Source organism: Pelophylax lessonae (assembly GCF_965119305.1).
Source record: "Pelophylax lessonae genome assembly, chromosome: 2".
In the NCBI taxonomy this organism is placed as follows: Eukaryota; Metazoa; Chordata; class Amphibia; order Anura; family Ranidae; genus Pelophylax; species Pelophylax lessonae.
Window position 1 is genome coordinate 563579376 of NC_138769.1, and position 12773 is coordinate 563592148.

General features: G+C 41.5%; 1 protein-coding gene across 1 annotated transcript in view; it reads right to left on the reverse strand.

The window, feature by feature from the left end:
* DGKA (diacylglycerol kinase alpha) overlaps positions 1-12773 on the reverse strand; it is a 117461-nt gene that overhangs the window by 85849 nt on the left and 18839 nt on the right. Inside the window, exon 5 of the mRNA XM_082245738.1 lies at positions 6611-6691. Within this exon, the coding sequence (XP_082101864.1) occupies positions 6611-6691 (81 nt within the window). The remainder of the gene's footprint in view (positions 1-6610; positions 6692-12773) is intronic.

The following is a 12773-nucleotide window of genomic DNA, read 5'->3' on the forward strand; positions in this document are numbered from 1 at the left end:
ACAGGTTGCCACTGTTTGCCTCAGTTTGCAGCAAAGTGTAATTTCTTCAGTGTTGTCACATGAAAATATATAATAAAATATTTACAAAAATGTGAGGGGTGTACTCACTTTTGTGAGATACTGTGTTTTACCTTGGCTCTTTTTTTGGAACAAGCTCTCTTCAAACCTTAAAGTCAACCTGTGCTGAGACTATGGACATTAAAGTATTTACGTTTTGCTAACAAGCATTAAGACCTTTAAAACAAGTCCTCTGTTTCTAAATGCACTGTGGAGAAATGTATCTTCAAAGTTCACAACAAAAGCAGTGAGATCACAGCTCCTCTCCTTTTTTTTCTAGCTGACTGCCAGCCTTTAAATGTAAACATAGGTACTGTAAGCGTTAGAAATTGACTGAAGTCTGATATAATCTTCTACATACCTCTGTACTTATGTAGTTTGAATATCTCCGGTTTCCTCCTACAATCCAAAGACACGCTAGTAGGTTTATTGGCTCCTGTCTAAATTGGCCCTACTATGTGTATGTATGAATGTAAAGCCTCGTATACATAATGAGAATATCAGGCGAATGATTGTCCATTTTTTTTTTTTTTGCATGCTAGTGTCATATCCAAACTCTTGTACAACAGAATAAAACTTTGGAAGAGAAATACTGTATTGTACTGTATTCTTTCATTTCTGAGCATGCGAGATCTTGGTCACTAGATTTTTTCCAGATGAATACTGTACTGATTAAATTAAAGCGGAGTTCCGGCCTTAAATACCTTTTTTAACTAAAAATACCCCTATAATACTAAGCCTCTACAGAACCGCTATTCTCATACTTACAAGGTGTACAGTATTGGATTTTAGTCAAAATCTTACTTTTAAAAACGCTGTCTGGGCACGGCCATCTTGGATGTGGGCATCTGAAGCCGCAGTTTAATCTGCTGTGTCCTTCTTCCTGATTCCAGGGAGTGTTCTGGGAGTTCTTCCTGATTCTAGCCTCCTGGGAGTGATGACAAACAGCTCCCAGGATGCAATGCAAAGGCGGAAGTGATGTCGGTGGCCGTGACCACAGAGGGGGGAGAAGAAGGAAGTACAATCAAAAATGCCCTGAAGATAAGGTAAGGGACCCCCAAAAAAATGTGAAAATGCTCAATTGTTGATCAGCAAAGCGAGCACTCCAGGAATCACTTAAGTTGCAAAATAGGCCGGAACTCCACTTTAAAATAGTTTATTCTGGTATCGTATGAGAAAAACTTTCATGCTGGTCTTTTTGGATAATTTTGCATGAACGGTTGATGATTGGATTTTGAAAGCTGTGTACTAACGATCAGATTATCGTATGATCGTTTCGAAAGCAGTATTTTTCGTCCAATTTTCTCATCATGTGTACTAGGCATTGGTTAGGGACCTTAGATTGTAAGCTCCATAAGGGCAGAGACTGATATGTATGTACAATACATATGTAAAAGCGCTACATAATATAACAGCGTTATACAAGTACCTGTAATAAATAAAAGTAAAGAAATCTTCCGATATGTACAAATTAAACATTATATGACTTTCCTATTGCGTCATTCTGATGCTTCCTTGCAGCCAACAGCTTCCGAGTATATGTGTAACATTGACCCCCATGCCCCGGGGGATTTTTTCAACTATGAATTTATTAATACTGATGTCTTGTCTCTTCGTCGTCTAAATACACCTCTAGCTGGTCATCTGATCTTGAGGTCACCATCTCCTTAGAGGACTGGCAAAATATATGGTGTAATCTAAGAGTTCTATTACTGTCCTAGCTATTGCAATAAATTACAATGGGATCAATTCACTAAGTTTTACCGCATGCAAGCAGGGTATCATGGTATTAATTTGCATAAATTATCGCATGCAGTAAATTAAGTCCAATTCACACAAAAAAATAACGATTATCCGGTATTTACCGGAAAAAAAGTGCCATTAAATATTGCATAAAAAGCTTTTAAGTCCAATTCACAAACAGACTAGAGAGTAAAAAAGCATGTGATAATTACCACCAAGGTTTAGCTTGCGGTATCACATACAGTATTTGTCAAAAGACAGTCTGGGGGTCGGGGGACCCCCAGGCTGTTTTTTGACAAATAGCTGGTTGCTAAGAAGCAGGCTGGGAAGCTGGCCGCCACCTCCTTAATGATAGATGACTAATCAGCTGTCAGCGGGTTCCCCGGGGATGAGAGCCTCATCCCCACAACCATGGCCGGTGGTGGTGGGGGGGTCTGCGGGCAGGGGGCTTATCAGAATCCCCCTTTAACAAGGGGGCCTCCAGATCCCGGTCCCCCTCCCCTATGTGAATAAGTATGGGGTACATTGTACCGCTATCCATTCACCAAAAAAGTGTCAAAAAGTAATAAAAAGCCAGAGACAGTTTTTGACAAATCCTTTATTAAATCATAAAAATGAAAAAAAAAACTGTATATGCCTTATGTGTATATTTTGATATGGTATATTGTGCATTTCTTTTTCAAAACACTAATAAACTAACCTGTAAAAAAAAAAAAAAAACAGATGACTCCAGATGTAAATCCATCGTCAATGACGACGGCCACGCACGGCCGGAACCCAAAAAAATAAAAGAGCTCCGCTCGTGAGGACAGCTGGCCGCCAAATTCCTCCTTCGCCATTTGACAGTTCTTATATTGGTAAGGGCAGGGCCACCTAGCGACATCACCTGGTGCCCCCGCCCCCTGACGATGTCACTGACCTAGTATGCACTGGTCCGTGATGCCACAAGGTGGCGGTGCCACCAAGTGACTTCACAAGGTGGCCCCTCCCTTACCTATATAAGAATTGTCAAACGGAGGAGCCTGCAGTAGTAAAAGTTTTATTTTCTTTTTTGGGTCCCGGCGGAAGCGTGATTGACAATGGATTTACATCTAGGGACGCTGGTTTTTTTTATTTTTTAAAAAAGGAATGGTCAATAATGCCCCATACACACGTGCAGATTATCTGCAGACTTTTGTCTGCAGACTTACCAAAACCATATAATATGAGGTCAAACCTAAACACTTTCAATTCGTATGCAATCCGGCAGGCCCTTGCACTACATAGAAAAGGTAAGTCTGCAGACAAAAGTCTGCAGATAATCTGCACGTGTGTATGGGGCATAACTGTCTCTGTGTTTTCTTTTACTTTTTGACACTTTTTTGGTGAATGGATACATACTAGTACATAGTACCCTTATCCATTCACCAAAAAAGTGTCTATACTAATTCACAAAGGGGGGTGCAGGGATCTTGAGGCCCCCTTGTGAAAGGGGCTTCCAGATTCTGATACGCCCCCTGCCCGCAGACCCCCACAACCACTAGCCATGGTGGAATGAGGCCCTGCTGCCCCAAAAGCACCCACCCCCCTATGTTGAAGGCATGTGGTCTGGTATGGTTCAAGAGGGGGGGGGCACGCTCATCCCCCCTTTCCTGACCTGCCGGGCTGCATGCTCAGATAAGGGCCTGGTATAGACTTGGGGGGACCCCACAATGGGTTTTTTTTCATACTTTTTAATTGTCAGCTTTTTTTTTTTTTTTACAATTAGCTTTCAGCGGGGACGCCTGCTGACAGCTGATGAGTCATCGGTTGTTAAAAACAAGGCGGCGGGCTTCGCGGCTCACTCCTTACCAACCAGCTGTTTGTCAAAAAACAGCCTGGGGGATTCCGCTAAATCGAACAAATACTGCATTCAGTATTTAATGCTAAATTGGCTTTTAACAACTGATTTACCGCATGCAGTATTTTACCACGCTTTAGTTGTCGGTATTTAACCTTTAGTGAATTGACCCCAAAGTGTTAATAGAATGGTATTTGATACTCTATCGCCTGCCTTTCTCATGTGATACGGGGATATCCTACTGTTTGGTTTAGAGGATGCACCTTAGCTGGCACATTTAGATTTATTTTATCTGGTGGGATTGCTCAAAAATCTGTAGTTTTAAGTCTTATATTTATCAACTTATTTATACCGCCTTCGAAAAACCCCTGTGAAAAACCAGTTGAGGCCCTTTTGGGTAAAAAGACACCTATTATAGTCAGAATTCTGTTTACTTTCTCAAATTTTAACTGGTGCAAAACAGACGATTGCTAGTTCTTAAGAAAAGCTGACTTTGGACCATTTGGATAATCACCTGTTCGGTTTCCTAAAGACAGTGTTCTGATTGTACACAGTGCACAAGGAAATATTTGTATTTTGCAAAACTCTAATAAAAATTATTGTAAAGAAATTGGATAAAATCTGACTCCTGAGTCTCTGTTGTGCTCTTTGATGAATTACTCCACAGTTCTTGCAGCAACAGAGGTCAGGCAGAGGTGACAAATATCCTCAGTTGTCTAGGACGAAGCCTTGAGTGGTCTTTGGTCAGGGACCAAGGTCAAGGTCTTTGCTGGAATAAAGCCATCATGTTAGATACATCAGTAGTGTGCAGCTGTTTTGTCTTTTATTCAAAGAGGTCAGGCAGAGGTTTTAAAACTCCTTTGCCGATTGTTAAGAATACTTTATTGTCCATAATCTGGACACAGGTGCACTTTAAAAAAAAAAAAAGTATAATCTATTTATACACTAAAGAAGACCACCCATACAATGATCAAACCAGGAATTTATTGGAATATAATCTTTTTTTAATCCAGAACATTCTTTGTTCCACTGGTAGTTATGTTAATCAATACATTCTGTTCAGTATTATCAAATACACCGGTAAACTGTCAGTTCCTGTTTCAATAATGGCACATACTCATAAATAGTCTTGAGTACAAAGAAGTGGGTCCATACTGATTCAAGCTAATGAAGACAGGAGCTCTAAAAAATGCAGGTCAGATTTTTGATTACTAGGAAAAAAATCTATTAACCCACAGTATATTAAATTGCAGCAATAGCAGCCTGATTATACTGCAATAACCAAGCATCAGTCCTGGTTCACACTTATGCGATACGGGAACCCTGCGAATATACTGCGGGTTCCCGCATCGCATTCCCAGTGCAGGCAGTACACACTGCCATATGCGAATCGCTGGGGGTGTCAATTCAAAGTTAACGACACCCCCAAATCAGTTCACATATCGCAGTGCGAACTGACATTCGAACATGAATCGGATCGCATAAGTGTGAACCACCATGCGATCCGATTCTGGTGTGGACCCAAAAAAGGGTCCTGTGCGTGTTTGTGCCGAATCAGATGCAAACTGAGCCATACTATCTGTATGGCTGAATTCGCATTGCACAGACTTTGCAAATGATTTTCAGAGCAGTGCGCTCCGAATCACATGCGATATCTGCCATCACACTAATGTGAACCAAGCCTCAGTCCTTGGAGTCAGAATATATTGGGAAGAAAACTGAGTATTTCAGGTGGCTGTTAGAATGAAAACATGCATTATATTCACACTTATAAATTGGGCTTTAGGGGAGTTGATGTTAATATTAAGATTTATATAGTTAGTAAAACTTTTTTTTTTTACAGTGATCAGTTTTAGGCACAAACCATTATAAACAAAAACACAAACCATTATATTCATCAACGGTCAATGATTAATTCTATCCATCCAGCTCCACAATGCTGCCAGTTGTCTTTACAGTCACTAGTACAAACTGGAGAGATAAATGTATATACTGTAATATACGCAGATGCCAAATACCATAGCTTATGGTATGCTTGCTGCTGTCAAATATTAAATTGCCGCTGGTCACTCTTTAGCTGTAGGGATATCATATCATGACATTTTTCAGCTGAAAGGCTTTAAATTTAGCCTTCTTCAAATAAACAGCCACAGAGAAAACATTTTCCTCTTGTCTACTACAAATAGTATACTTAAGTGGAGTTGTTCTAGTCAATTACTTAGCATATCTACATTCATTTCCTGTTCCCTACCAGTCAGCCATATGAAAATCAGATATCAATGCAAACAGAATTAAGGCTTAGCATTAATGTAACTGACCATAAAGTGGCTGGCATCTTCTTCTGCAATGCACAAGGGAAAAACATAACTAAGAAAGTGGCACATAATGCACAGAACACATGTGGAGACTCCCAATGTGAATGATGATACCCTCAAAGGTACAATGTGAGGACATCACTTTTGAGGTGATTTACTAAAATCAGCTTAACTTCAGCTTGTACTCAGTGCTTTAAGTGGGCCGGTATGCACTGGTACTCAGTATCGCCACTTCCAAATATGGCTCTTGAGCATACCGCCACCTCTCCATGCGCCTTAGCGTACCAGTACGCTCATTTTGGACATCTGCGCCCTCAATTTCCCCCCACCCCCAAGAATATTTCCCACTCCAGAACCAGACCTGTCACCACCAGTGAGTCCCCCTGCTCCGGGAGTCCCAGCCCAGGCCAGGGGGGGGGGTGCTCTGTGGGGACCCTGATGTGGGGTGGGGGGGGGGTGACGACAAAATTTATAGGCTATAATAGAGTACCGGCACCTCTTTTGGGCCACTTAAAGCACTGCTTGTACTATTAGGCTTTGACAACAAAACCTAGACTCTGATTGGTTACTAAGCACAGCTGCAACAGGTTCTGTGTGCTCCAGTTTTAGTAAATCTCCTCTTTTATTGGAATGCTTAATAAGTCTTTATCAGATAGGTGTCAAAAATTGAACTTACACTCCAGTTTGTCCTCAGCGGTTCCCCCTTCCAGTAAGGAAAAATAGCAGGATACATCATGCAGACTAACTCGGCCATTATCTGGAAAAGAACACAATACACAAAGCCGTGAAAACTTTGCACATACCAGCTCCATTAATAAACCAAGCATATCTCTTTTTCGGTTTTATTTTTTCAATATGATTGAAGAAAGCAACCATAACTACACTCACAAAAGCAGAAAGAATGAATCACGCTGTGGTCAATAAATTGTGCCTGAATTGCTTTGAATTTCAAACTTGAAGCAATTTGAAACCTTTTATTGAAATGTGGGTAGCAATGTAACAGGACATGCATACTGTAAATGAACATCAATAATAAGCATTGTTTTTAGTACTCTGCAAACTTTAAGTGTGGGACTAGATAGGCACAGATGGTGAGCTTGCATAATGTGTCCAAAATACAAACAAATACATGGGTTTGTATGGATTGGCCTTTTAAGGAGCACGTTATAAGATGTGTTATTGTTTCTTTATTGTAAAAGCCAATGTTCCCCAACTTTTCTATACTTTGTTTTATAGAAAAGTGAAAAGACATAAAGAAAAAAAAACAAAAAGTGACTTAAAGTACACGAATTGCTATGAAATGCAGCTACTACGTCTTGTCATAAATGAATCAAGCGTGGACTTCCAACATAACTATGACAATTGGCATAAGTGGTTGGAATATGATCCATAAGGGGACTCAGGTCTTGATTACTCTTTACAGGGTAACATTAAAGGGCAGCGAAATCTGGCAAGCAAAGCGTTATATATTTTAGATGTTAAACAAATGAAAAGTTGTGAGCCACAGCAAGTCCATTTTGTATATTGTAAGCATTGTAGGCTTTCATTGAGTAATAACAGCATGGCAAAGTTGATATCTTAAAAAAAAAAAAAAGAAAGAAAAAAAAATAGCTGCTTCATTCTTGTTTTTCAATCACCCAGCTGGGTAATCGAAAAAAAATAATGGACAGATTCCCCCATCCACACATGTAAGGTGGATGGAGGAGGAATCCTTCCTGCTGTGCCATTGTATTCTGACAGCAGGACTCCTCTGGAAAGATTTGAAGGCATCAGTAAAGTAAAACTGTGACAGGTAGGTAATACCAGCTTTTTTCCCCACAAGTCTAAGCCTTCAAATTCTATTGATTCAGTTAAAGATGTATTGTCCCATGAGGGGGTAAACTCACTACAGCCCTGGCATTTCAGAATTAATTTCATATGGAGCCATATTTTGTGATACAAATTAACGGTAGACAAATGCTACCCACCAAAATGGTGTAAACAATGCATCCAGATAATACAGCCATGGGTTAGGGCAGGGTTTCTCAACCTTTTTTTCATCATGGCACCCTTTAAAATTATGGACAGTCTCGAGGCACCCTTCAAAATTGAGGCACCCCATCCAAAAATGTAAACCCTATTCTATTAGTTTTACATAATGCAACAACATCCACACATGTTGGAACCCCAATATTAGAGGTGCAAACTGATACTGACTAGGATTCCAATGTTTCTCTTCTTCCTCAGTTTTTCTCCATAACTCAGCTAATGTGACCCCCAAAGCTGATGGAGAGAGGCAGGGGATAGTCAAACAAGGATGCTATACAGACGACTGACATCCTCCTTATCAACTGATGAGGCCATTAGTTGTTAGGAGGTTGGCAGCCAGAATGTCGTAATGGTGCACAATGAAAACCTGTGGCTTTGTATAACTAACTAACTAAAAAACAGGGTTCATCCACACGCCACCTTGTATACAATTTTTGGGCAATTTTTAGGTATTTTGCTGCGGTACCCTTGTAACCGGTCAAAATTAAGAGGTTTGTATACCAATGCCAGAAGCCTGGCCAACAAGATGGGAGAGCTGGAGCTACTGATGTTTGAGGAGGACTTAGATTTTGTGGGGATAACAGAGACTTGGTTTGACAGCTCTCATGACTTGATGGCGACCATTCAGGGCTATTCCATTTATCGCAGAGATAGAGAAGGTAAAAAAGGGGGAGGGGTATGTCTGTATATTAAGAACAGTATACAGGTAAATGTGAGGGATGATATTAATAATGGAGCTATGGATGAGGCAGAATCCCTATGGGTAGAGCTTCAAAGGAAAGGCACGGTGGGGAAGGTAATATTGGGCGTATGCAATAGGCACCCCAACCAGAGGGAGGAGGGGGAGGCGGACCTCATTTTACAGATAGGATTGGCAGCAAGGATGGGAAATGTCATTATAATGGGGGACTTTAATTATCCAGATATAGACTGGGAAGAAGAAACCGCACACTCAGCCAAGGCTCGGCAGTTCCTAAATGTTTTGCAGGACAATTTCATGGGTCAGATGTTGAATGCACTGACAAACAATGCGGTACTTGACCTACTGATTACCAACAATACAGACCTGCTCACAGATATAGAAATACGGGGCAACTTAGGAAACAGTGACCATAGGTCAATAAGTTTCAGTATTAATTACAGTAATAGGAAACACAAGGGTAATATAAGGACACTGAATTTCAAAAGAGCCAATTTCCCAAAACTGCGCTCGCTGCTAGAAAATATCAAGTGGGATAGAACCCTGGGAAAAAAGAACACGGAGGAAAAATGGGAGTGCTTCAAGAGCATACTTAACAAGGGGATTGGCCAGTGCATTCCAAAGGGAAATAAATTTAAAAGAGCAAAACTAAACCCTGGGTGGCTAAACTCCAACATAAAAATGCATATTAGTGCTAAAGAAAAGGTCTTCAAAAAATACAAGACTGAGGGGTCATTGGCAGCATTTAAGCATTTCAAAGAGTGCAATAAGAAATGTAAAGATGAAATCAGGGTGGCTAAAATAGAACATGAGAGACATATAGCGGAGGAGAGTAAAAAGAACCCCAAGAAATTCTTTAAGGCCAGAATACATTGGCCCCATAAAAGATGACAACGGAAATATGGCCACTGAGGACAGAGAAAAGGCGGAAGTGTTAAATAATTTCTTCTCTTCAGTCTTCACAAAAGAATCGGGGGGCTACACGAACCCAGCTTGTAAGGCCAAACTAAACAACACACCTCAGGAACTGCCGCCATGGCTAGGGGAAGATAGACTTAGAACTAAACTAGAGAAACTTAACATAAATAAATCACCGGGACCGGATGGCTTGCACCCGAGGGTTCTTAAAGAGCTCAGCCAGGTGATTGCCAGACCATTATTCTTGATCTTTAAGGATAGTTTACAGACGGGTATGGTGCCAGCTGATTGGAAAAAAGCCAACGTGGTACCAATATTTAAAAAGGGGCCGAGATATATCCCGGGTAACTATAGGCCGGTCAGCCTAACATCTGTAGTCTGCAAGATTTTGGAGGGGATGTTAAGGGACCACATACAAGACTTTAGTAATGAAAATGGTATTATTAGTAGTAATCAGCATGGATTCATGAAAAATCGTTCTTGCCAAGCCAATCTATTAACCTTCTACAATGAAGTGAGCTGCCACCTAGATAAAGGAAAGCCTGTGGATGTGGTGTATCTGGACTTTGCAAAGGCCTTTGACACCGTTCCCCACAAACGCTTACTGTACAAACTAAGGAAGGCAGGTATGGACCATAAGGTGAGTACCTGGATAGAGAACTGGCTCCAGGGGAGAGTCCAGAGGGTGGTGATTAATGGGGAGTACTCAGATTGGGCGGGTGTGGAAAGTGGGGTCCCCCAGGGTTCTGTCCTGGGAGCAATCCTGTTTCATTTATTCATAAATGATCTAGAGGAGGGGATATCTAGTACAATCTCAGTATTTGCAGATGATACTAAATTAGGCATGCCAATATCTTCTATGCAGGATGTGGAAACATTACAAGCGGACCTGAACAAAATAATGGGGTTGGCAACTACATGGCAGATGAGGTTTAATGTTGAAAAATGTAAAGTAATGCACTTGGGTGCCAGAAACCAGAAAGCAAGCTACTCACTAGGGGGGGAACCTCTGGGTGAGTCTAGGATGGAAAAGGACCTGGGGGTACTGGTAGACAACAGGCTTGGCAGTGGCATGCAATGCCAAGCCGCTGCAAGCAAAGCCAACAGAATACTGGGATGCATAAAAAAGGGGATTCACTCCAGAAATAAAGAGATTATTCTCCCGCTCTACAAGACTCTGGTCCGGCCACATCTGGAGTATGCTGTCCAGTTCTGGGCACCGGTCCTCAGGAAGGATGTGCTGGAACTGGAAAAAGTCCAGAGAAGGGCAACAAAAATAATTAGGGGAATGGAGGACATCAGCTATGAGGAAAGACTACAAGCACTGAACTTATTCTCTCTGGAGAAGAGACAATTGAGGGGGGATATGATATCAATATACAAATACTGTACTGGCGACCCTAGCATAAGGAACAAACTATTCAGAGAAAGGAAATACAATAAGACACGTGGCCACTCACTAAAACTAGAGGAAAAGCGGTTTAACCTTAAAGTACGTAAGGGGTTCTTCACTGTAAGAGCGGTAAGGATGTGGAATTCTCTTCCACAAGCAGTCGTATCAGCAGGGAGCATCGATAGTTTCAAAAAACTATTAGATGGGCACCTTAAAGACCACAACATACAGGGGTATACAATGTACGGTTAACAGCAAACACACACACACACACACACATCATAGGTTGAACTGGATGGACGGATGTCTTTTTTCAACCTCACTAACTATGTAACTATGTAAGAAACCTCAAGGCACCCTGGTTGAAAAAGGCTGGATTAGGGAATGCAAAAACCTCATTCCTCCTGGGGGAGATTTAACAACTTCATGACGGATGGTAAAAAAAAACTCAACACCTGAACATTGAGTTTTGGCATATGTTAGCACAGGGCTCAAAATTTCAAGTCCTGAGCAACTAGCCAGGCCTTAAGAGTACTCACCACCAGTTGCCCCACCCAACCCCTACCCTGCAACCCCTACCCTGCCCGCCCTTGTAAATTATCTCATGACATGACACTGTTAAATGTTTTATGCAGAATTAAGTTCCAAAAATAAATATTAAAAACGTTAACAATATTAACATAAAGCATATCAGTACCCATCAGGGCAGCCTCATCAGTGTCCATTAGTGCAGTCTATCAGTGCCCATCAGTGCAGCCTCATCAGTGCCCATCAGTACAGTCCCATCAGCACCGCCTATCAGTGCAACCTCATTAGTGCTCATCAGTGCAGCCTCATCAGTGCCACCTCATCAGTGACCACCAGTGCAGCCTATCAGTGCAGCATATCAGTGCAGCTTAGGAGTGCCACCTCATCAGTGGCCATCAGTGCAGCCTCATCAGTGGCCATCAGTGCAGCCTCATCAGCGCTGCTTTATCAGTGCAGCCCCATCAGTGCAGCTTATAATTCCACCTCATCAGTAGCCATCAGTACCGCCTCATCAGTTGCGATCTCTGCAGCATATCAGTGGCCATCAGTACAGCCTTACCAGTGGCCATTAGTGCAGCCTTATAAGTGGCCACCAGATCCTCCTGACAGTTTCCTGGCTGATCGCTTCTGGCAGAAGCAGTGAAGACTTTTTTACAGGACATCAGAGTGGTCCGGGGGGCAGGGAGCCACCCTCTGGGCCGCTGTGATGGCCGCACCACTTCTGCCAAAACCGATCAGCCAGAAAACTTTCAGCCTACTCTGCCCCTGCTCCACACTCGCCCCCCCACTAATTTCCACCCGCCAAATGCGAGCAGGTGATTGGAAATTTTGAGGGCTGTGTTAGTAAAATTGTACATATCATTGCACCTATTGCGTATCCAAGTGAAATATGCCTTTTTTAAGGCCTTCATTTGGTGGCAAATATTAACAAATATCTCCTTTCTTTTTAATCATTAAAAGGAAAACAGCCCAAAATATGAAAAATAAATTTTTCATGTTTTTAATTCTCCTACTCATGACATTCGCGGCCATACTACATACATGTACAGTATTTCACTAAAGTGAGTAAACACCTCACATTTTTTTAAATATTTTATTATATCTTTTCATGTGACAATACTGAAGAAATTACACTTTGCTACAATGTAAAGTAGTGAGTGTACAGCTTGTATAACGGTGTAAATTTGCTGTCCCCTCAAAATAACTCAACACACAGCCATTAATAATAAACAAAAAATGATCAGCGCAATCCAATATTGATTAGTAAAAAAC